At 37.6% G+C, this 25,238-nt stretch overlaps 1 protein-coding gene across 1 annotated transcript; it reads right to left on the bottom strand.

Annotated features, from left to right (window-relative positions):
- Window positions 1–313: 313 nt before the first annotated feature.
- On the bottom strand, window positions 314–20,149 carry LOC119777275 (cerebellin-1). The gene is made up of 4 exons (XM_038276086.1): window positions 19,960–20,149; window positions 19,527–19,815; window positions 18,394–18,513; window positions 314–1,397 (listed from the first exon to the last, which is right to left on the bottom strand). Exons 2-4 carry the CDS (start codon window positions 19,782–19,784, stop codon window positions 1,200–1,202), a joined length of 576 nt encoding a protein of 191 aa, XP_038132014.1. The 5' UTR covers window positions 19,785–19,815; window positions 19,960–20,149; the 3' UTR covers window positions 314–1,199.
- Window positions 20,150–25,238: the final 5,089 nt, after the last annotated feature.

Below are 25,238 nucleotides of genomic sequence, written 5' to 3'. Positions count from 1 at the left end.
TGTTTTTGTTAAGGTTCTTTACTGAGCTCCTGGCTGTTTAGATGCATTTCTTGACTTTTGGTACCCATCTCATCTTCAGGTTGTAACTAGTGTATTGGCTACTGAGATTTAGTCAACTCAGTGCTCTTAAACGGATCCCAATGATAGATTTCCTATTTCTCAGGCTCTGTAATCACGTGTTGTTGGCTACACTGAAATCAGGGTTTTAAAAACAAAGTGCTTTTTTATTTTTTCTGTTTGGGTCAGGTTGGTTTAAATAGTTGTTTTTTTTATAAATGAAATTGTTTAAAATATTTTTTTTTGTTTTTTTGTATTTTTTCTAGGTCATCTGACTAATCAAAAAAATGTGTCGAATGATCCAAAACATTTAGGTAACAAACTAAAACCAAAATAATTTTTAAAAGTTTAGTTCTGTGATGTCCAGAACATAATACAACCCTCTGATGGCAGGAAAAGACAATAAAGTTATGAGTTTGATTGACCTTTAACAGTTGAATTACAGCCAAAAATTATATTTAAAAAAATAATACGTCTAAAAGGAGGGGAAATATCCTCAGGCTGGATACATGATCGGAGGTTTGTGTTTCCTGTTAGTTTAAATAAAATTCTAGTTCAGTTTTTATTCGGAAAACAAATCAGAAACCAAGAGCAAACCTTGTCATGCAAGAGAAAACAAAAAGGCGACAAATATGGCTACATTAAATAGGAGCATTGGAGGAGCAGCTTAAGAAACATTCTTCAAAGTTGATGTTGAAGGTGATGAATGAATAAAGGGTGTTGATGAATGACTGGGGAAGGAGTCAAGAGGAAAGGAGAGATTTTTTATAATCTGACACATTAAAATTATCTGCAGATAATAAAAAAAAGTTCTGGCTGTCCAAAGCTGCAGTCAAGCCACACAAAAAAGAGAGGATATGTTGGATGAAGGGATGGATGAAAGGAGGGACTGAAGCGAGGACGGTGGCCATTTTCTCTTAAGCACCAGCTTTTCTTATCCCTAGAATTAAACCTGATCTCAAATCACCCAAACATCTCCCCCTCTTCCTCCTGTACAAACAGTAGTTTGTTGTTAAGCCTCCTCTTTTCTCATTCTTTTCTGCTTCCAAATCGTGTGTCCTTCTTTTCTTCTGAACTTTCCATCTTCCAGCGGCGCCTCCTCCTTTCTCTCCATCCCCTGCTCCTTCTGATCTCCTTCCTCTCTACAATGGGAACACCAGGAAGCCAGAGAAGGTGGAGTATTTCCACCCTCCCATCAGGTTTCCTCTTTCCAGTTTGAGGTAAGCCCGGTCTCCCTTCTCCATCTGGATCAGAACTCCGTTGCTGGCAGCCTCACGCGTCACATCCTGGTCGCCAGCGAATGCTGAAATCACAGGCCAGCCGTTGTGCATCAAGCTCACCTGGATAAAGAACACAAACCAGTTTTAGTTTGCAAAAAGAAATCAGACTTTTTTGTAGAATGAGCAGTTCTTGGCTTTAACAGCTGTTAGCATAAGGATTAATACTCTATGTTTAAATATAATCTTTATCAATGAGCAAAGAAAGTCCACAACTAATGATTTTCTGTTAGCATGGATAAGATTAACTATTTCACAGTTCACAGTCATTGCAAAATTAAAGTGAACACTCTTTTCATTCTAGGGTTTTATATATCAAAACTTTAGGTTGTAAAATAAATGAAGGTCCAATTTGAGTCTATAAAATATTCTCAACAGACTCCAGACTGTCTTTATTTTAAGAATCCAGCAAACAAAATATTTTAAAGGTTTGTCTGGATGCAGAGCAGCAAACCCGAATGGGAAGGTTTAAAATGTGGTATCAGGGTCATATGTATCAACTGATAGTTTATAATTCACATCCATTAATTATGGTCATAATATTGGAACAGAGTATTTTTCTGCAGTTTTCTATAGTCAGCACGTGGTCAATAGATTTGCAAAGATGGAGCATCTTTTTTCCCTCCTGATGAAATTACAACAAAACCCCACAGAGGCGACAACAGAGGAAAAGGAAAAGGCTTAGAGTGTGTGTGACTCAACAAATATTTCAATAGGGAATAACATCTTCTTACAGAAAGAAGTGTCTGTCAGAGACGCTTCCCCTCTCTTCTTTAAAACAGGCAGCAGACAGCAGCTTTCATCACTTCTCTTTGGAGTTTCAACAGAAACATGAGCCCTCCTGGGATTTGATTCCCTTCTTAGGCTTCACTTTAAATAACAACATTGTTTTATGCTGGCTTTGGTAACAGAGTAGTAGTAAAACAAACTGAAAAGAATACTGTGGAAACATCTGTTTAATGCCGGAATACATTTTATAAACCGTGTGGGATTACAGGCCTTCCTGTGAGAACACACAGAGCTTCCCAATAGGAAAAGAGAAATAACACGCTTTCTCTTGTATTTAATTTCTAGAGCCACTTGTATAAATCATGTTTCTGCAAGAAAATAGACATACTGTAAAGGAAGCTGTGGGAATTTTTCAATTTTGTAACGTTGGTTCTTTTAATGTCTGCATTAGCACCAATACTAAAAGGGACTCTTAGTATTGGTGAAAAAGAAAAAGAATCAATACACCTGTGTTAATGGACAAACATTTTTCATAATTTTAAGTAAGTCACGGCATCAACATCGGATAGTATCCTCTAATAGTGTAAAAAAACACATTAAATGATAAAGTTCTAAAATGAGTTAAGTCAGTATCTAACAAAAACAGGCTGCAGTTTTTACAGTAGCACAGTAGTCTTTAATGAAGAAGGTTCTCGGTTTGAACCCCTGCTTTTGGTCTTTCAGCATGTTCTCCCACTGCAATGGTTCTCAAGCTTCCTCCGACACTCCAAAGCCATTTGGCTGATTAATCAATCTAGTTTTCTCTCAAGAAGGACTGTATGTCTGCATTGATTCTGTCCTGTGTGTCTCTGTGATGTCCAGGGATGTGGAAGCCTTTAACGAACAAGCTGGTAAAGATGTTAATGTTAAAGACATTTGTGTAAAAAATAAGTCAAACCAAAGTCCAAAGAGAAAAAGGCAGTGGCCATGCTGCTGCTGACCAGACGTACTGGTAACGGACCATCTTTAAACCAGATATAAATGTTGTGATTATCGATCGCTGCAGATGGTCATAAAAACAGCAAAGAAAGCAGCATTAACTATCCAGCACAGTGGTGAAGGGTTATAAGTAAGGGCTTGCTTTACATTAAAGGACCTGATGTTTGGACAATAGTTAAATTGAGTTTGGTTTACAGACAGCTGGGACAGCTTCACTGACCAGTGATTCTTGGATGTAACTGTAATATATACAGTATATTTCTTATTTTCTATTTGTATAAGTCCTACAAAAAAACCTCAATAGGATGTTTTTTTTTCTTCTTTTAACTAATTAGTCCCAGCATAAAAACAGTGAATTTGAAGTTCTTTTGGAAGGATGGCACCTGAGCACAGAGACAGGATACAAAAATGGATGGAAAGGATTCCTTCCAGGTTGCTTCTTTATATCAATGAAGACATTGTGGTCTTTATGGCAGAAGAGCCATTTTCAACACATTCACACCTGAGCGCTAAGTTAGTGAAAATATTTCCACTCACCCAGAAAGTATTTAATTGTAAAACTGTCACTAAATGATGAAGCAAAGTCATAAACATCCCATAATTATACACTTAACCAGCTCATTTGGCCTAGTGGTCAGGGCTCTGTGTGTGTGGGCAGGAGACAGAGATGGAGAGCCTGTCAGAGTCAAAAGCTCTCTTAGCCTAGCACTCCTCTTAATAGAAAACTGAACTAGGCGACGCACTCTGGCTGGATGAGTGTTTGTGTGGCTGGGGGGGGGGAGTAGGGAGTATACGTCTGTTAGTCTGAAGAGCTTATATGAATATGAGGAAAACACTCAGCCTACACAAATTATTTTTTTTCCAATTGTCACGACAGAAAAACAGAAAAGATCAGGGCCACAAAACAACACTTCAAAATCCTGAAAATGGCTTTGGTCAATTCTGGAAAATATATTTAGCTTTCAAATTTAAAAATTTACATTTTTCTGAACGACAGTGCACATATTTTAATTAAATGTAGAATCATAGATAATTTAAACATGAGACCATGTAGTTGTTCGTGTCCACGGACATACCATGCTGCTGCTATGGATGCTGGTGATTTGATAAACAGGTTTTATTTGAATGTGCATGTGTTGTCGGCTCAAGGTTGAGAAATTCAGTGTTCTATTGCATTAGGGTGGGGTTTGTTCTCTTCAGTCTTTGCTTTCCCTTTTTTACCTTTAATAGTTTGTCAGAATTGGTCTCCCGTCTGGGGAATTTCATAGATTTAATCAAAACGACTCAAAAATACTCTTTCAAGTTTACTCTAGTTAACATTTATTTAAATTAAACTTTTTATATCTTTCTTATTTATACCACTTTATATCATATTTTGCAACAAATATTATAATCATACATAAAAAGTCTATTTACAAAATACGTAAACCCTACATATTTTTTTTTTAAGTAACATTTTGGATGGCAACCTTTTCCTTCTATATAAATTAAAATATATTGAATTAATTCTGCTATTTTTACATATTTTTACTCTGAAAAGTGCATTCCCTGCAGTATTTACTTAAAGATGTTAAAACTGAGGTTGCAGATGATTCATCTAAAATGAAATATTTGCAAAGCCTACACTATTTAAGATGCTCCAAGCTGTTTAACAAAGCTACCTATTGTGGTGGAGCTGGTTTGGGTTCTTCCAAATATATCTCCTCTGAAAGAAGCACATTTTTTCAATTTAAAAACAAAAAAAATAATTCTAATCTACATTTTCTTTCGGACTGAGATGTCAGTTGTTTATCCAGGTATCTGTTAGAGCCACTTCTTCGGTTTTGCAATCAGTGCTGGGATGACCACCAAAACTATGGTTGCAGAGTTTTTCCTTCCATAATGCTTCTATTAGATCCTTATCTTCCATTTTCCACTGTACTACACATTCACTAGGACCACCTCTTCATATATATCCTTGGTGCTTCGATGTTTGATCTTTGATGGTGGCTCTGATGCTCACTAAGCATCTGCATCCTTTGAACTTTGGGTTTATGGATAGTCGATTTGGGATGAAAACCACCAGGTACAGTGAGTAGTATACATTTTTTAACATCAGTGCCCTAAATTTTCTTCGTTAGCCAACTTATTTCCCCTGCAGTGTATCTGATTACTAGCACGGCAAACATGCTGATTGCCTGAACCCTCTTCTTGCCATATAAGTTACTTCTCAATTGTTTTTCTTGTGGCATTCCAGGGTCCATGTTTGTGGTCATTGAGTCATAAGCTCTGTTCGAATTTATGGGATGTGTCCCCTGAAGGCCAGATTCGAAGGCCGTTTACGTCATAGCATTGCAACGAGGTCTAGTCGGATTCCAAGACTCCTTGTTATGCGGCCTACAAATGCGTTGTTCTTTTTGCCTGATTTGAAGGACAGGTCCGCTGTATCCTTTCCATCCTTGGTTATCCCAGGATTCATTGCGAGACATAGCAAGCCAGGTGCTCCGTGATCAGAGGAAATGGTACTTTCTTCTGTCGGAGTCTATTGTTCAGTTTAATATAATACAAATATGAATGGTTCTGTCTGAAATTAATTGAAATAGTTGTTTAATGGTTATTGAGTCAGATATGTGGCGGGTAAATTTGATTTATCTAAAGGGTTTTATCTTTTACTGTAAAGATGGATTTGGCTTTAATTTAAGGATATATTCAAATATATCTGCAGTGTGGGGACTATAAATCTGATATGATTTCTATTTTTAATTGCTATTTTGCACACTTTACTTAACTAAGTATTTTTCATTGAATATAAGAGATTTTGCAGATATATTCTTATACATACATTGTTCAGATTTACTTATATCTTTCTACCAATTTTATAGAATAGAAAATTTAAAAGCTATATGACCCGTCCACCTTGCATCCCTGCATAGCTGCTAGCTCTACAGGTTGTATGATGGCTGAAGTAGGGGAGCCACAAGCTTGTTTCCATCTTTGGCCCTTTGAGAAAGGGTGCAACACTGTGCACCCCTGCGCTCTGAACCCAACCTATAAGGAAATCCCGCAGCTACCACAAGAAGACAGATGGCAAAGACTTGGAGAAAGATGGTTACTTTACGTGCAAATTGTGCTTGAGAAGGTGACTAATTCATCACTGCATCTAAAGGAGCTTGACCCATCACTATTTGCTGAATTCAATTTAAAGTTTATGCTGACTTGAAATGAACAATGAACTTTTAGCGGCAGACATTAGTGGAACAAATACTACTAGGGCAGAGCTTGTCGAGTTGTCAACCAGAAAGTGGAGTGTTGGATTTTAATAGTTTTAATTGAAATGAAAATATACAGAGTCCCTCAATAGCTGTAGTTGTGCATTCTATGTACAACCATTCACAGTTACAACATCCAATGTTTTTTGGGGCATATAAAGACAAACTGATTATGTAACTTCATGATTAACACTAGTTTGGAATCTAAAACACAACAAAACCTCAGGATGTTACTTATTACATAAAAAACAGACTTCTTACGTATAAGCCTGATATGTAAAGCATTAGAAATACAGCCACCGTGCCAAACATCGTAAGTATAAATGCATGTTTAAAGGAGAGTGAGACCCTGCAAGGAAGAGATGTTAAGGCATGAAATTAGAAGATACAGACAGACCAATAGATTGGCCAGCTATTATTTTTAGTGGGTTTCTTTTGGGGGTCAGCATCGTTCTGTAAAAACTTGAATGTGCTGATAACAAAATCAAACCAATATCATCAATAAAATCAAATGTATTACCAATATAAGTCTGGATTTGGAGTCACACACAAAATTAACATCAACAAGAACATCACTTCAACTTTGAAGTGATGTTCTTGAAATAGTTCAAAATGAGCCTCAGTATTGTCTATGGCCTCCACGTGCCTGTATGACCTCCCTAAAATGCCTAGCTATGGTCCTAATGAGGTGGCGGGTGTTCTCCTGAGGGATTCCTTCTCCAGCTTTTGCCGACCATACGCTATGTCGCCTAGCGTATGGTAACAGTTGATGCAAAACACAGGCAAAGAATAGATACCCTTACTTCTCACTATTGTTCTGTATGGTAATTACATATTTGAGGAGCTTCAGCAGCAGTACCTTCAAAGTGATTATCAGATTTAAAGTCCTCACACTGCAGAGATATTAGAATCTGTGCTTAAATGTAAACCAAACCCATTTACAAAGGGACCTATACAAACCTTTCATTAAACTAAAAAGTACCTGACACATATGTGACTCAATAACCAGTTAAAACAGCTACTTTCATTAATTTCAGACGGACAGATGGTTGCATATGTTGGCCGTATAACAAGGAGTCTTCCAGTCCGAATAGGCAACGGCGCATCACTATGACGTAATCAGCACCTCTGTCACATGGGCTCAGTATAAACCTGCTTTCATCTGTGAATAGTATAGGAAACCAGTGGCTAACTTACCAATCCTTGTGTTTTTCTGGCGAATGCCAAATGTTCTGCATGGTGTTGGCCTTAGAGCACAACCCCCATTCATCCTCATGGAGTCTGTTTCTAACCGTTTTGCAGGCACATGTACAATTGTGGCCTACGGAGGTCATTTGCAGGGCTCTCACAGTGCTCCTCATTGCAGAAAGGCGAAGGTAGTGGCAGTGGTTTCCCTCCTACAACCTCCTCCATGTCTCCTGGTGTACTGGCCTGTCACCTAGTAGCACCTCCACTCTCTGGACATTACACTGACAGACACTTAAAACCTTCTTGCCACAGCTAGCATTGATGTACCATCCTGAATGAGCTGTGCTACCTGAGACACTTGTGTGGGTTCTAGAGTCTGTCTCATGCTGCAGTGAGTGTGAAACTACCAACAACATTAAAAAGTGACCAAAACATTGCAAAAAAAAAGCATAGATACTGAGAAGCCATGTGTGGTCCCCACCTGCAGAACTAATCCTTTATTGAGTGTGTCTCACTAATTGCCAATAACTTCCACCTTTTGTCTATTCCATTTGCACAACAGCATGGGAAATCGATTCTTTAACAGTGTTGCTTCATAATTGGACAGTTTGATTTCACAGAAGTTTGATTTAGTTGAAGCTATATTGTATTGTTATGTATCCTCTTTTTTTATAATCAGTGTTCTGTATATCTATATCTACACACACACACATTGATGGGCAGACGGACGGACAGACAGGTGGGGAGACAGACAGATAGTAAAACTGGATGATGGTGAATCCACATGGATATTTCTAAATTTTTAAAGTCTTTTAAGAGCAGGAAATCTTAGAAATGGTAAAATCATGAATGCTGGTGCACAAGAGTAAGAGTTTTTTTCCAGATCCACTGTACTGCATACCATTACCCAAGATCTGTCCTGTCTACTGCCATCTGCATTTATGGCCACTCATGGGAAGAAAAAAAAAGTTTTATATTGAAAACAAGCCCAAAATACAACAATTACCTGTTGTGGAGTTGCAGGTTGTTAATACAAACAAACAGAACATTGCATGCTGCTGACAGTTACATATAACAGTCAGTGTACATCTCTCTAAATCAACATGACCCCAAACTGTAACCCATTCTGACAACAACAATGGTCAGAATCTCTTGTGATTTCTCAAACAGCTTCTCAGAATGAGTGTGTTGAGTTATGGCAGTGATGTATAGCAGTAATAAAACTGTGATTGTGGAGGCTGAGACTGTGGTCATCACCTTTATGAATCAACCCATGTCATGCTTGTTTACCTCATCTATAACACAAACAAGCAGAAAAAATATACAACAGCAACAAAAAATTACCACAATAAAAATAAATTTGAGTAACTTAAGGATTTGCACAATTTCAGATTGCAAAAGACCTGCGTTTATTAATGGATGAAGACCAATGAACAGACCGAGTAACAGATAAGAGGACAAGAAAAGATAGGATGAGGATAAAGAATGTAAGGAGAGGCTGACAAAGGGAGATTCAAATGAAGGATGTGAAGAAAATAAAAAGTCAACAGGTAAAAACCCTGACATTTTAGTACCGCACTTAAAGCTTAATGACTGCTGCAACTTGACTTCCAATCCAGATTTAGATGACACTCCTTTTCTGACTAAGCATTTTATAACTTCAACCTGTTCTCTCCCTTTTATTTTAAATAATTTCCTTTCAGATCCACAGCTCTCTTACTTAGATTCATAAGATTCCCTTTTAATTATTTTTAGTTAGTTTTTATTCTCCATACTAGCAGAAATAAAGCCCATGGAATTCTTCAAAGCCAATAGTGCTCCCAATGGTCACTCCAATGATTGTCTAAGGGGATACTAAAATATTGAGCTTAATCTGTCTCAATTTTCACAATTAAACAAATGTGATTCATATATATGCACAGGACAAACTCCACACACACTAGGCGTGGAACGATTCACAAAATCCACAGTTCGGTTCGATTCACGGTTTCGTGGTCACGGTTTTCGGTTCGGTTTGATTCCATGTTGATTGTTACACCGAAATCCCATAAAAATTTATGAAATTAATGAAAAAAATTCCCCAAAAAATAATGGATTGTAATTATTTTTAATGATCCGCGGAAACCCTAGATCATTTCCGTATGTTTTGCTGCTTTGAATTTAATCATCTCGCGCATGCCCTCTACCATCTCCAAGGGACACAGAGGGGAGTGGACGGGAGCCGGTGCCACAGCTGTAGGCTTTGCTTTGAGAAGCCAGTCTGGAGCGCAGCGGGGGTTGCTGACGGAGTATATGGGATTTCGGGGTTAGCATGACATGTTGGTCATGTTACTGTAAGCATAAACAAAACGTGTTGCACAATGCTTGCACACTGTTGCACTTTTATCCACAACTTAGATAGATTAATAAATTCCGCGGGGGTGTTGACTTTAGGGTTAGGATTAGGATTCAGTTGGTGATAACAACCTACTGAGCCTACTGGTACAATCTGAAGCCATTCTATGGGACTGAGTCGTGCTGCGTGTGTTTGTGCGTGCATTTTTTTGTGCAGAGATTCGTAAAGGAATACAGTCTCCTTTGTCTATTCAACAATTAGTTCAAGGTTCTTCAGAAACCTCAAAGATATCAGAACCAAAAATAATATGCATGTATTCAATATGAAAATCTACAAACAATTGAACAAAAAACTGATAAAAAAACCCAGAAAATATTTCACAAAATATAAAACAGGCAACTTTCAGAAATGCTGACCATCAAAATGATTTATATCTGCTTTCTTAACCCTTGAAAAAGTTAAATATAGGCTTATATAAGATCAAATATTGCATTTAGCACTAGCTGTTTTCTGGTGCTTTTTTAACAGAAAGAAACAGCAGTGCTCATTCCTCCAAGAGAGGGAGGGGCTGTTACTTAGAGTATAATTCAGATATGCTTAAATCAAACTAAATACCACTTTGGTCAAGATCAAGAAGGAGGAGCATTGTAAAATAGTTATAAGCTCAAGTTCATCTTAAATTAAAAATGCAAAAATACAGATAACTAAAAATAGAAGTTCAAAAAACCTGGAACGTATGTCTTATTTAAGATTACTTTTCACAAAGTAGCTTTATTTTTGAGAAACTGTAGTCTCTCGATTTTGTAGTTTTCTTCCTAAATGTGCTCACAGTAATTAAACCAAAAAAAAATAAAAAAATCCTGGGCCTATGTTGCAGACACAGACGAACTGGTTTTTGAGTATAAATCAGCCTTAATACTGTTAGTTTCAGAGCGCTCCTTTGCTACCGTTGGCTGACAAATGCAAGAGGGATTCCGATAGTATTTTTAATCTATTTACTGTCAAATCATTTTCGAGTGATTTTTTTGCCCACGGGCAATGGCTATGAGCTGGAAATCTAACAGGGGGTTCGGAATACTTTAATCCATGTAGCTAATGGCTCAAACTGAATTTTAAAAGCTCTGATTGCACAGGAAATTGTTATGTAAAAAAAAAAAAAACAATCCCTCATAAAGGTTTTAGAACTGAGTTTTTTTTTTTTGTCAATTAGGGTTTTCTGTTATTTCATCGTCCGCAAAATGGGCCTGTCTGAAAGACTTATTTTCCGTCTTTGGTTCATGCTTTTGGTTAAGTTCAAGTTTTCTTTTTGAGTTTCCTTTTTGTTTTTTCATTTTGTGTTATTCTCATAATTTTTTCTTCTATTTAAGTTCTTATGCATTTCTTGTTTACCCTCTGTTGCCCTCTTGTGTCATTCTCCTTCTCCTAGCTCCCTTCTAGGTACTTCTGTCCAAACCTGCTCCCAGTCTGCTGATTAGCCTGGTCTTTGTTCAGCCCTACATTTATACTCCTCCTCTTCAGTTACTGTTAGCTGGTTCATCATCATTACTCTGCTCCTCATATGTTTCCCTGACGTCTCCTAGATTTAGGTATTTCTGTATTTTTTTTATTTTTGCTTCAGTTGCCACCTTTTTTATCTGCAAGAAACCACCTTAGCATCTCTCTCTGCATTTGGGTCCTCTTCAAACAATAATTGGGTAAATTTCTCTTAAAAATAATATTAAAGTTGGTCTTTTCGTTTAGTTTTATATTTCTATCTAGTATTTAGTAAATCTAATTATATGTAAGACTTTTCTCTGGTCTTAATGTAATTCCTAGCATCAGTTGTGTTCTCTGTCCTTCCAACAATCTATAATCTTAAAATCATCCACTTTTTTCCCTTCAATTCCCGTCTTTATATACAGCTCTACCTGCAATAAATATCCTGTCATCAGAAATGAAACTGAATGTTTATAATCCATCAATAATATTAAAAAAACACAGTCAAGCGTTCAGTTTTAGGTATTTGAGCTTTAAATAGAATGGTGTTTCCGAAGGAATGTGTGTTTGAGTCACAGGTCACCTAATACAGCTGGGTTTTCTCACTGATTTCACCAAAGTCCTATTTATTTTATAGGAAAATGTTTTTACCTTTTAATGCCTGTTTTATAAATACTGAACCATGTTTCTTTACCAGTCAGAAAACCACAACACACTTCTCAGGTTTACAGTAAATATGTAACATATGGACATTATAATGACCGAATATGATACTTGATATAATCACAACATTCCCATCATCTTATCTTTTCACATTACCATTTGGTAATTTTCTGCTAAACTGAGAGTGAACATGCATCTGTTGGATAAAAAACAACCAAGCATCTGGCTTCCATGCTTTCTCTTTATGCCCCTGTATTACTTACAACTACATAAATTTGTTTTTGTTGCCAGATTATGGGAACTCATCCCTTTTGACAGCAAGAATAGAGTCCCTGTAAGGAAAATAAATCATTTCTGAAAAGAGATTCTGATTTAAAGTTCCGAATGAGGAAACATTTACACAAGCAGTTAGTTATTTTCGCAGCTTGTCTCCAGTAATGGGATAATAGCAAATTAAAGAGCTTCCTCTGTGTTATCGCTCATACCAAATGTGCAGAGGAATCCTTCTTAATAAGATAATCATAGTTATTTTTCATAATGATTTGAAAGTCTGCTTTCTTTTGCATTGATATATCTTGAATCTTTTCACACGTCAAAAGATAATTTGATTTAACTCAGCTGCCATGATTTACTTACAAGATGTTTTTTTTTTATATGAAAAAAGACAAAGAGAGACACAGAAAAAGCTAATGAACATGACCGAAAGGGGAGAGTTCTGAAGCGCTGTTCTGCACTCCTGGATTCCTATTAGTGTTGCCATCAATGAATATAGATTTACATGTTATGTATGATCACCATGACCTTTTCTGCAAATATCAAAAAACATGGCCTCACATTATAATGTTTGGCATCACATAGATAAAATGCAACATCTTAAATCTATAAATCAATCCCTGAAGACAGGAAACATTATATGTTGTAATAATTTCAAAAGGTAGAGAAAACGAAATCTGAATCCAATTTCAAAGAATAATAGAGATGTCTTAACGGATGTCATAAATAAAATATCCAGTTCTGATCATTTATATCTGTATTTTAGTAATATCCACAATTTATTCACAACCATTTTTTCAAACATATAAGACAAAAACTTCTTAACTTGTAAATAATGAAAAGTTGACAGAATTTGAGACTTAATGAAAAAAAGATGTAATTATATGTTGGATTTATCTTTTAATTACATATTAGTGGAAGAAATATGGTATGATATAAAAAAGTAAAATATTTTACGATTTGATTCAAAAGACCAAGGAATGCATCCAATAACAAAGCATGACTGCATTTCTTCTGCAGATGGCAAAAATAAATGCAAACAGTTCTATAGCAAAGAAGGGAAATAAAATGCTGTTTGGTGTTTACCATCAATTCATGTCAGAGGTGACTTGGATAAAAATGGAAACTTGGCAAACTTGGGAAACGATGAAAGTCTGTTTTGAAGCTGGACAGAGCTATATGAAATTAAAGAAGATGGCTGACATCGCCTTTGTAATGCAGTTTATTTAGTTTCTAAGTGTTTTAATGTTACACGATGAAGGTCCACATTCCAGGCAAGGCGCTGTTCAACTTTGACCACCTCATATCATCAATCAGCTGTCAATAGGAACACAGTCCCGCCATTTACCAATTTTTCACATAAAGAGTAAAATCCTGAATCAACAGCAAAGACTTAGTTTTTGAGAAAGAGAAGAAAACTACTTTGAGAGTGGAATCTATTTCTGAGAGAAAATGTTTTCAACGTTGATAGCAAAATACTGTATTTGCATTGCATAACTGTCAAAATATACCTTTTAGAGAGCTTTTTTCATTTGAAATGAAAGTCTTCTCCTGTGCAAACAGGATCAGCTTGCAGGTATGTGCTGTAATTATCAAGGCAGTATGTAATCAGCAGTCTGAATCAGTTCTTTTAGGAAAATCATAGCGACACAAAGGGTCATAATACAGCCAGCATGTGGGAATTTTAGAAGAGCTCCTTGGTCAGCTCCCAGCACTTTAAGCCTGCTTCGATACAAGATATTTATGAATGTACAATACATCTGCAAAAATATCCAAAATTCATGCAACAAAACCTTCTGCCTCTTCAAGCAAAAATGTTCAATTTGATTTTGAAGGTGAGTATTGCATATAATTCCCTCTAGTCTACTGGGCTTATTGTTGGACACTGCTGGTTGATCTTAAGGTAGCTTAAATCAAGTGCTTCTAAATTAATCCGTATGTTAAGGTGCACAGTAAATCAACTGCCCGGACTGTTGACAGCTTGATTTCCAATAATCCTTATTTTTTCGACCTGGTCAGTAAATGTACCATAGAGGTCTGAGGTTAGGGCTGAGTTACACATCCTTAATCTGAACACCATAAATGAATAAGGACACTTAAGCCATGGCAGAAGAGGATCAGTAGTCATCATAAGCGTTATCTGCTCAGTGCTAGCAGTAGGGAAGGAGCTAGGAAAAGGAAGCAGTATCCTTCCTATCACCAATTCAGTCAAAGCTGGGAGCTCCTAAAATTCCTAGCCACCACTGGGGGCTAATCAGTTACCCAAAATAATTTGCCTGACATGATGTATAGGCATAACCCACTTCATGTATTTTAACAAAACATAAATTATTTCTACTACTCTATGTGACAAATACAAAGGTAGACACTTTCATGTGCGTTTGGGGCTTTTTAAGGAAGATTTTAAGCCATTCACTGCATTTATGGAACATTTGTTATTTGAAGTTATTTTCTGGAAAGTGGTGGTCAGAATTTGACAGGCATCATTTAAGTGCATGTCTCTCGTCTTTAAACCTCCATAAGACTGACAGCCTTCAGCAAAGAAGTCCAAAGTTTCTTTCCTGAATAGAGTTCTTACTTATGACTCCAGAGAAGGTGAAGGGATAGAAGCTAGGGGAAAGAGGTAGGAGCTGCAATTTGATTTATTTGGATTGGGCCAGAGACTTAACTCAAGTTAAATATATCAGACAAAATGTTTACAAGTCACATGAACCTTTACAGCAGGTAGATCTCCCTCTGCAGCAGAAAAAATATTTGGTTCACAGCACTTTGTGCACAGGCCAAACCCACAGAACATTGAGAAGGTCTGACAATATCTAAAGAGAAGAACTGTAGTTTTATAATAACTGATTTGGGGCAGCTTCTAAACAACTGCATAGTTTGAGACATTAAGTCAATCATTGGTACTAAAGAACTAGTTCATCTGATTTGTTACCACACAACCAAGATCTGGAAAATCTTCCAAACTGCTCTTCTCAGATTTAGGAAAACTGGCAATGATGTTGTTGGTTTGACTCAGTACTGCACCAAATTGTTGTTTGCCATGTACCAAAATTAATAGTTTTTCAAGATGAAGCTAAGTTAAATTTGTCACTGTTACCATGAATTATGAAACTACGAAAATTAGGTATAAGGAAGTTATCATCCAGAATTGTAGAAGTGTTCCTTAATAGGGTAGTGCATTAAAGCATCTGCCATTAACATTTTTCCTGCATTACTTTACTTTTATGCTTTAAGTAGATTTAAAAATGGTACTTAAAACACATTTACTTGAGTAAAAAGCTTAAGTTGATACTCTAACTTCCAATAAAGTGTTTTTAAACAGTAGGATTTATACGTCTACTTCAGTAATAAACAGTTTTGACACCTCTGGTGATAATGGACTCTAGACAAGACAACATTCAAGGTCATGAACAAAAAGCCTGGCGCCTGAATGTTGTATTGGCTTGTAAATTGTACAAAGGAAAATTGAAATAAAATAGCAATTTTGGACCAAGGATATTTTTATTTATCAAAGTTTTGCAGCTGCGTCATTTACTAAAATAATTGTAGTTGTGGGTGTTTCCAAAAAGAGCTTTTAGTGACTTTTTAAATCTCCTGATCGACATCAGAGTGTCTGTCTTTGTTCAGCAGGGTGCTAATGCCTTTGGTCCTTCTCTGCTACATCAGCCTATCACAAAACAAAATGTCAGAAACACTTTTGTTTTTGACAAAGAAAACGTCTCTTTGGAAGATATTTGTCTTTTAGGAGTTTCAACGTACCAATGCCGGCTCACTATTTTCACTGTCCACCATCTTTGTTCAGGTAAGCTGCGGTAAGGGAAGAGGGGGGACTAAGTGTCTGTGAGTATGTATGACACATGAAAATAGTTTAATTAATATTAGTTTCTAATACATTTCCTGAAAGAAAACATCTATTTAATATCAATTTTAAGGAAGTGTAATCCTACTAACCATATAAAACACATGTCCCTGAGTACTGTAGCTCTGTGATGATAAAAGTTGTTAGGAAGATATCAAATTTAACTTAAAACAGATATTCACATTTTTATCACTTTTAACGAGTAAAAATATTTCTGGAGCCACGATTCAACTGGTTGATAATCAAATTAAATACTGAAAAACAAAATAATTTGAAGTATTAAATTAAGTAATTTATCTAATTTGTTGTTTAAACATATTAAACCTACCAGAGCTACTTTGATGCCCTTGTTTTGACTGAAACATCAGATAAATTTTTACCTTTTGATGCACTAATGTGGTCCATCTAGTAATTCCTTCACAACCTTTTGGTTTAAAACACTTCTACCTCTATCAGCAGACCTCGAGTTAATATGTAATGTTTGATAACCTATAAAAAAACCCGAAAAAATTTGAATCTTTAAAAGCTAAATCAGCAGGTCAGAGCTTCAAGGAACTGCTCACCTGGATCAAGCAGAAGAAAACTTACTGGTCGATCTAAAAAAAAATCCTAAAATCAGTATACCAAAAAAAAAAAAAAAAAAAAAAAAGAAAATCAGTCAATATGAATAAACCTGTTTTATCCTTAGTTTTGACAAGCAACTAACAGAATAAACATGAGGATGCTGCTTGCTTAAATTATGTGTTTATTTATTCCACTTGTTAAAGCCATCTGTATGCAGAGGAGATTGAAAAGAAATGTTGCATTTAAAGTAAAGATGTGGGCTTGTTATACAGAAATAATGTAAATAAGTTCTTTGAGGTTAAGAGTCACATTACATGCTGATCAAATATATTTAGTTTGCGACATTTTTGTTTAATTGGTTGAAAATAATGATTGCTTCTATCATCTCTCATATGCTCTTATCCACGTATCTCTGTAGGGGAAGAAACAAACTCTTAATAGTTCCAACCACATTGGAGAGCTGCTAATCAACACTTCTCATGATGTCTGGTCGTCTTCCCCTCTGAACCTTCTCCTCCTTCCATCTTTTCCAATTATTTGTTCACCCAGCATCTTTTTTCCCCCATCCGTTCCTCCCTTGAATCCATGCAACTTTTGCAGCCCCTCTTTGCTCGCGTTTCTTCTTGTCCTTCTTCCCTCTCACTTCTCCACATTTATCCTGCTCTTCCCGCTGCCTCTCATCTCCTGAACACGCCACGGTGGTCGCCGCTCAGGCAATTAAACAGTGGGAGTTTTTAGTGTGGCAGATGTGCAGGACGGATGAGGGAGGACAAGCGGCACAGCACACAGGGAGAACTGCGCTTCGTCTAGAAGCTGGGAGCTGAGCCGACAAGGAACACATGCCCGTCTAAAGTCTGAACTGAAATATTTCTGCTCATTTAAAATATTCAAACCAGCAGAAATCTTAAATGAAAGATGCCCTCCAAGCAAGAGATCAAGCAAATGTTCATATGATTTGCAGTTTTAGTCACATAAAATTAATTTAACCTGCTAATTTAGAACATATCTGCACTAATGGTGTCAGGAGAGAAATCATTGTTTTCTGCATGATCCGAAATGTCTTAATTATCTCAGTGTCATGAGTCAAGCAGCCATGACCAGTGGTCCTCTAGTTGATTACTGCCTGCACCTCCAGTTGTTCTTGCTGCTGCTGTGCTCATTAACTTAGGGCCCCAACAATAAAGAAATAGCGGCAAAATCCTTACGCCAAACCCTCAGGGGGCCCGACAATATTTACACAACAATGTAATTTGCAAGAGATACATGGTAATTACAGCCGGGTGGCTTGTAGCGCAGCATCGCCTGTACGTTAGATGCTGAAAAAATGTGCTTTAGAGCTTTAAATCAATGGAAACATCAAAAGAGTGGAGTAAATGGTTAAGCTTTGGCAAAGGCCTCATCAGGGTGTATATTATTTTGACATAAAATTTTATGTTTGATTATTCTCTGTTTTAACTAAAAAGTCCCAAAGAATATAAGAAAAACAATATTTGACCTTTAGTGCTGAATGAGCTGCTGTTTTAACAGATCCCCGCCAGCTTTATGTCTCCACTGTGGATGTATTGATTGATCCCGATTGGGTCAGCGGGAGATGGATGATCAGCCCACTCCTGCCAACACCCATGTTTGACCTTACCCTGGGGAAAACTCATCCCCAACATCTAAAAGAACAGATTAAAGTGACACTCCACCTTTACAGAGCACATTAACCTACATATTAAAACACCTTTATCAAACAGCTACCTGTATTGTTTGGCGGTTGTAGACTTTGACTACGTGGAAGTTAAAACTGTAAATTCCTTTCCGTGGTGCGATGAAATTACTTCGTTCCTCATCGAAATTCCTCCCAACATTTACTAAAACCTGGAAAAGAACAAAAAAAATATATGCAATTATTTTAATTGTGCTTTTTTTAGAAAAAAAAATATTTTGTGAGATTACAATTACATTTTTATAGGAAAATACAAGAAACTTTTGTTATTTAAAGAAATGATATTGGATCTGAAAATTGAAATAAACTCTGGTGCTTTTCTTTCAAAATGTATTTATTAAGGGTTTTCTGTCATGCTATTGTTAATTTTTCTTTACGGATTTAGTTTTTTTCAAATAACCTTCCCTTTAAAATGTTAATTCTTTCATATTTTACTGTCATGATTATTTCAAAACAGTCTGCTGGGCCTTTCTGCAACACAGCATCAGTATTTCCTAATTCTTTTTAGAAATTTAAGGGCAAATTCAAGCAGAAGAAATAATGTGAAGCTTTCATTTTCGCAACTGGGTGTCTGCTTTAGTGATTAAGATAACAGAGTGGGTATTTTAAGGGAAAATGCAGCAGTTTTTTATGTAACAATCAATAGCCCTAGGAATTTTTTAAATCAGTGTGTTAATTTAAATAAGAACACCAAAAATTGTCCTGCTGTAAAAGTTGTAAAAAAAAAAAAAAAAAGTTTTCCAACTGCAACAAAAACCAGATGAATAGGACTACAGGGAATAAAGACTGGTTTCTTTAAACAGTTAAACACATGTAATCTGAGCAAAATTTTAAGCTTTTTAATTTTCTTTATATACTATTTCCTTTTTTTCTTATTGCATTAACGTCTTGTCCTTATTTCTATAGTGTTAAGCATTTCTGTTTGGAGCTTTGATAGAAAATAGAAATATGAAAGCTTTGCGGATCGATGTGTGAAATGATTATGATTATAACAACCATTAAAAAAATAATAGTGAGAGTTTTTTTGCAGTTATTTAAGAAAGCAAAACATTGTAATCTCTCTTTAATCTGCGCAATTCACCCGACATTGTAAAAGAAAACGACCCAGCACCAAGTTACTCTCTGGACTTTCAGAACCCAACAGATAAAGAGGATTTCCACTCACCCGGTCAAAGTAGATGACCATGGTCCGGTTGCTCATCTCAGAGGGTTCGTGGTTGGTGTTCCGGACAGCAGAGAAAGCCACCTTCGCGCTGCCGGAGCGCACCGAGATGCCGAGCGCGGTGCCCGTCGGGTCTGAAGTCGGGTTGGAGTCGCACACCACTAAACATTTCCCCTCCAGCACGATGGGCTCGGTCTCATTTTGAGCTCTAACCGGGTCAGCAGCGAGCCAGGCGGCACTAAGCAGGCACAGCGCCAACATGCCGAACCACAAACACAACCAAATAGTTCCACTTTAATGAAAAAAAAAAACAAAAAACTGAAGTTTAAACTTGCAGGAGCCGCTCCTTTCTTCTTAGAGTAAAAGTAAGCTCCAACCCGGACACATTCGCTCCGGTCCAGTCCCGGTCACACCTGTTCTCTTCCTCCTGTCTCACCTGTCAGCGGCTCCTGTTCCAGAACGCACAGAGGGAGAGTCGCGCGCCGAGCGGGCGGACAGCAGCACTCATAGCAGCGCGCGAGGGGGGGAAGCTCCGTCTGTTCGCCGGCGCGCGCCTCAATTATTGATAAGCAGGATGTGGAAGTCCGCAACACAAAAGGCTCGAGGGGAGACCCCTCCTTCCGCACGGAAACCGCCACTCACCGCAGCTTTAGCGCGTGGCGTCTGCGAGATTTTCCAATCACCAGGTGCCGACCGCCCCTTTCACTGCCCTTCACACCCCCAATAACTCTATCTATCTATCTATCTATCTATCTATCTATCTATCTATCTATCTATCTATCTATCTATCTATCTATCTATCTATCTATCTATCTATCTATCTATCTATCTATCTATCTATCTATCTATCTATCTATCTATCTATCTATCTATCTATCTATGATACTTTGAATAACTATTGTTTCATATAATCAAATTCATTTTAGAAGATGCCATTCAGAAGATGCCTAAACGAAACACATGATTTTAGTTCTATTCTAACCTGCAGTGGCGTGCACAGACATTTTTTGGAGCAGGTGCTCAGTTTGAAAAAAGGGCACCTTATAGGTTGCATGCGTCGCCAACAGCCAAACACCATCTGATGTCAAACGATCTTCTGCAGTCTATAGGTAGAAATGCAACATTGGTTTCAATTAAATAATGAAAATTTTAAATCCACTAATATAATATATAATACTAATGTAATAAGAAAGAAGCACGATTTACATGAACTTACTGCTCTGAGTTATCAGGTGAAAGGAACAGATTAGGCTATACAACACATTTGCTTCTAGTTTACATGTAATTGATATTATAAGTCTTTAAATGTGTGATGATTTACTGTAAACATAGCGAAATTTCAATATCTCCATCCCCTGGATTGAGTTTACATGATTAACTAAGAGCCTCAGGGTGGGTGGCCTTGGTCGTAATTGCCTTATTGCTTGCACTCATAAATCAGGCAGGGTTCCAAGGTACATAGAAATAGAGAAGTCTAAAGCAAAGCCCATGATTCCAGAATATCTTTAAGTTTATATTCTCTTGATTTGAGTGGGTATATATGAATGTTTGCAGATGAACTAAGCTTTACATTTAAAATATGGAAAAACCCAACTCTATTATTTTATTTTTAAAGTGCATGATATGTAATAATCTTGTTTTAAAGTTAAAAACTTTTTATTAAAGTCCTTTTTAAAAATTGTGATAATATGGCCTGATGTTTTGCCTTCTAGGACGCAGTGGGTAGTGCTGCTGCCTTGCAACAAGAAGGTTCTAGGTTCAATTCCCAGGCTAGATTCTTTCTGCAGGGACTTTGCATGTTCTCCCTGTGTATGCGTGGGTTCTCTCCGGATACTACGGCTTCCTCCCGCAGTCCAAACCCCAGTTGGGACGAAGAATGGCAGAAAAAATTGTAAATTTGGCCCTCTGTATGCTTTTATTTAAAATGTTTAACAGTGCAGTTGTCATAAAAAGGTCATCTATATCACTCGTGTCTTTTTAGATTTACTGTAATGGTCCCTCACAGGGAGCATCACAGCAAATCAATAATTACATCTATGAGATGCTTTAGATACATTTTTTTTCCAAATTTAATAAAAAATTTGCATTTTAAACAGTTCATTGGTGCCTGGTAGAGGCCATTAAAGATGTTATGCTATAAAGCAGGTCATACACACTCCGGTTTGTTTTTAAAAAATATAAATATAAAAAAATATATAACCGCGGATGTCTGGGAGACAGTGATTCGCCTACATGTTATCAATGCTGGCATACCATAATGAATAAATTATGAACAGTTTAGTTTGTGCCTTCAAGTCGTTGCCCATAGGAAGACGTTACTTGGATATAACCTAATGGAATATCTTCAGAACAGCTCCAAATGACACAAAACTCATATGGGTGAGTAGAACATGATGTAATAACGTAAAATCAAGGGCCCGATGTAAAAAAAAAAAAGGCGTTCCCCTTTAAGTAGTATAGAAAACATGACATGTTCTGACTTAACTTTCAGGCCCACACGCAGAATAAAGGTTAGGGTTAGGGTTCTTTACAAGGAAAATGAGTAACAGACAATTCTTGGTCCTTCAGGAGTGTGGAGGAGGTTAAGTGAACGGTGGTGTCTGGAATGAGAGTGGAACTAATAGTGGCCAGAAACTTTTGAATAGGAATTAATAAAAGTAAGCTTAGTAAGCTCCTCTCACTGTCGCTACAAGCATGCTTAGTGTGAGGGATTGCATTTGAATCAATGAGTCAATGCAATCAACTGGTTTTCCTTAGATAGAGAACTTTGAATCAATTTGACTGCATGATCTGGTGAACTGTAAAGGGCCTTGAGATTACATGTATTGTGAATTGGTGCTATATAAATAAACTGAATTGAATTGAACTTCTGATTGACTCTGAGTGTGGGGTGGAGAGAAGATGGACAGGTCCCGTATGGAGAAAGGTTGAAGATATTCCTTTGTTAGTGCAAGGTGAGTGGTAATACAGAGAACCAGGAGTCTGATGGAGCCAGGCAGGAAATTATGAATGGCGGAGCGGGCAGCAAGGTAACTTGCAGGAAAATCCACAGGAGGTGACTCAGAGGAACTGATTCTTTCTTAAAATCCAACAAGACAAAACCTGGAGACAGCAAACACAAGGGCTGAGCTACTTCTGGCAAATTCACAGGAGATAGCAAACAACTACTGAAGTTAAAACAACAGATGGCCAGAGAGGCTACCAGTAAACTGTGATGCATCCCTCACACTCAAACACACACACATGCACAAACGGGAAACCTAACACTAGCCCCCTATTAAAGACAGCCCCCCGGCAGTCAGGATGAAGATGACCCATGAGAGGCCTTAAAATCTCTAATGAGATCAGGGTCTGGAATGGACTGGTTTAATGAGAGAGACATGAAATACAGGGTGGATCTTCAACCCATCAGGAAGCTTGAGCTGTATGGCTAAAGGACTGAGAATACAGGTTATTTTAAAGGGACCAATAAAGTGAGGGGACAGTTTACGATTTGATGATCTGAGATTGATGCCACGAGTGGAAAGCCAAACTTCTTATCTAGGTGAGTTTCAAGGTGCAGAGGCACATCTAGAGATGTCCGGTTGAGGGCAGCATTGGTTGGTGTCCTGATGTGTCTGCAATGGAGGAGATGATAGTGGACAGGGGTTACAGATGTTTGTTGTTCATCATATGGGAATAGAGTGAGCTGATAAACTAGAGATGACTCAAAAGGCTGTTGTGGGCGTACTCCACCCAAGATAACCCTCAGTTCAGGGATGAAATCCTAAACTAAGGGTTATCTTTACTCCAAGAGCGGTGCCGAACTCCTTCCAGACCGCAGAAACAAACTGGATCTCTTTCTGACAGGATATCGGTGGGCATACCATGCAGACGAAACCCATGTTTGGTTAAAACAGTGGTTCCCAAAGTGTGGGGCGTGCCCCCTAGGGGGGGCGCAATGCCATTGCAGGGGGGGCGCGGTAAGCGGTATGGATGAATGAAGAAAAAAAAAAAAAGGGCTTGCTTTGACTGAGCATAATGGACAGTTGTGACACTGCAAACCAGATTTGAGAAGATCTACAGCAACAAGCAGGCTCACTACAGCCACTGAAAAGATGGGAGGATTAAAATACAAAGAAAAAACTCTCAGGGAGCTGTTCAATGTTTTCACTCCATTTTGCACAGAGGCTTTTTTAATGTATTGATGATAGCAAAGTTAAATATTGTTACAAATAAAAAAAAAGAAATATGTTTAAAATAACACAGACAACAAAGAATCCTCTTCTAATCTACAGTATAGAACTATGAAAAAAATACAGTTACACAAAAGTGTTCCACTGTAAAGATGGTGTGTAGTTTGTTTTGTTGCAACCTGAAGTGTGAAATAAACTTCAGTGGAGTTTGAAAACAAAATATGTGTATAGGTTTATTATATCTGGTTGAACGCTGTGTGTGCCCAGTTGATTTTTTTTTTTTTTTTTTTTTTTTTTTTTTTGGGGGGGGGGGGGGGGGGGGGGGCGTGGAAATTTTATTGTAATCCAAAGGGGGGCCCAGAAGAAAATCTTTGGGAACCACTGGGTTAAAAGATGAGCAGTTTGCATGGCAGTGGGAAGTTTGCGTAAAGGAACAAGATGGCAAGCCTTAGAGAACTATCACTTATAGTTAATATGGTGGTGAAGCCCTTTGAATGTGGTAGTCCAGTAACAAAGTGTAACGCTATATGTGACCAAGGACGTTGGGGAACTGGAAGAGGTTGAAGTAACCCACTAGGGGAGTGATTGTGGGTCTTATTGCAAGAACAAATGGGGTAAGCGAGCACATAGTCTGTGATATCTTTAAATGAAGATGGGCACCAAAAGATTCTTCCGATTAAAAAGACTGTTCTGTTTATGCCTGGATGACATGATAATTTTTCTGTATGGGCCCAATGAATGAGACGAGCTCTAATGGATCATGGAAAATAGAGGCAGTTGGATGGTCTATTAACAGGATCGGGTTCAGACTGTTGAGCTACCAGTACCTGGTCTCTTATTTTCCAAGAAGGAGTTTCGATAACACATGATGATGGAATGATGGTAGATGTATCATGATTAGGGAAAAACTGTCTCAAAAGCATGTCTAGTTTGGTTTTCCTGGACCCTGGCCTGTAAGAAATTGTAAAGTTGAACCTGGAGAACATGAGGGACCAGCGAGACTATCTGGAATTCCATTTCTTGGCTTGCTGCAGGTAGGCAAGATTTTTGTGATCTGTGCAGACAACAATGGGATTTTCGGCCCCCCACTAACCAGTGACGTCATTCATCAAAGCCATCTTAATGCCCTCTCGATCGTCTACATCACAGGTGGGCCATTGTTTGGTTGGAAAGAAAACCTGCAGCCACACGGCCCTTTCTGGAACCAATTTGACATCCCTGGTCTACATCATAGTTTCTCTCTGCTGGTGATAGGCAACCAGAAATAAATGCACATGGGTAAAGTTTGTCATCAGTGGAAGAAATCTGTGACAGCATTGCCCCTACCCCTGAATCAAAGGCATCCACTTCAACAATTAACTGTTTTGATCGATCTGGTTGAATGAGGATGGGTGCAGTGGCAAATCTCTTCTTTAATTCTAAGACACTTTTCTCCGCTTTGTTCCAACTGAAACTAGTTTTGGTGGACATGAGGCTGGTAAGGGGATGAATAGTTTGGCTGTAGTTTGGTGGTAAACATTTGCTAACCCCAGAAACCTTG

Source organism: Cyprinodon tularosa, unplaced genomic scaffold (assembly GCF_016077235.1).
Source record: "Cyprinodon tularosa strain WSP-4 unplaced genomic scaffold, ASM1607723v1 ctg995, whole genome shotgun sequence".
NCBI classification, from domain to species: Eukaryota; Metazoa; Chordata; class Actinopteri; order Cyprinodontiformes; family Cyprinodontidae; genus Cyprinodon; species Cyprinodon tularosa.
Note: the sequence above shows the minus strand (reverse complement) of the source record. Positions and strands in the feature narration are given on the sequence as shown.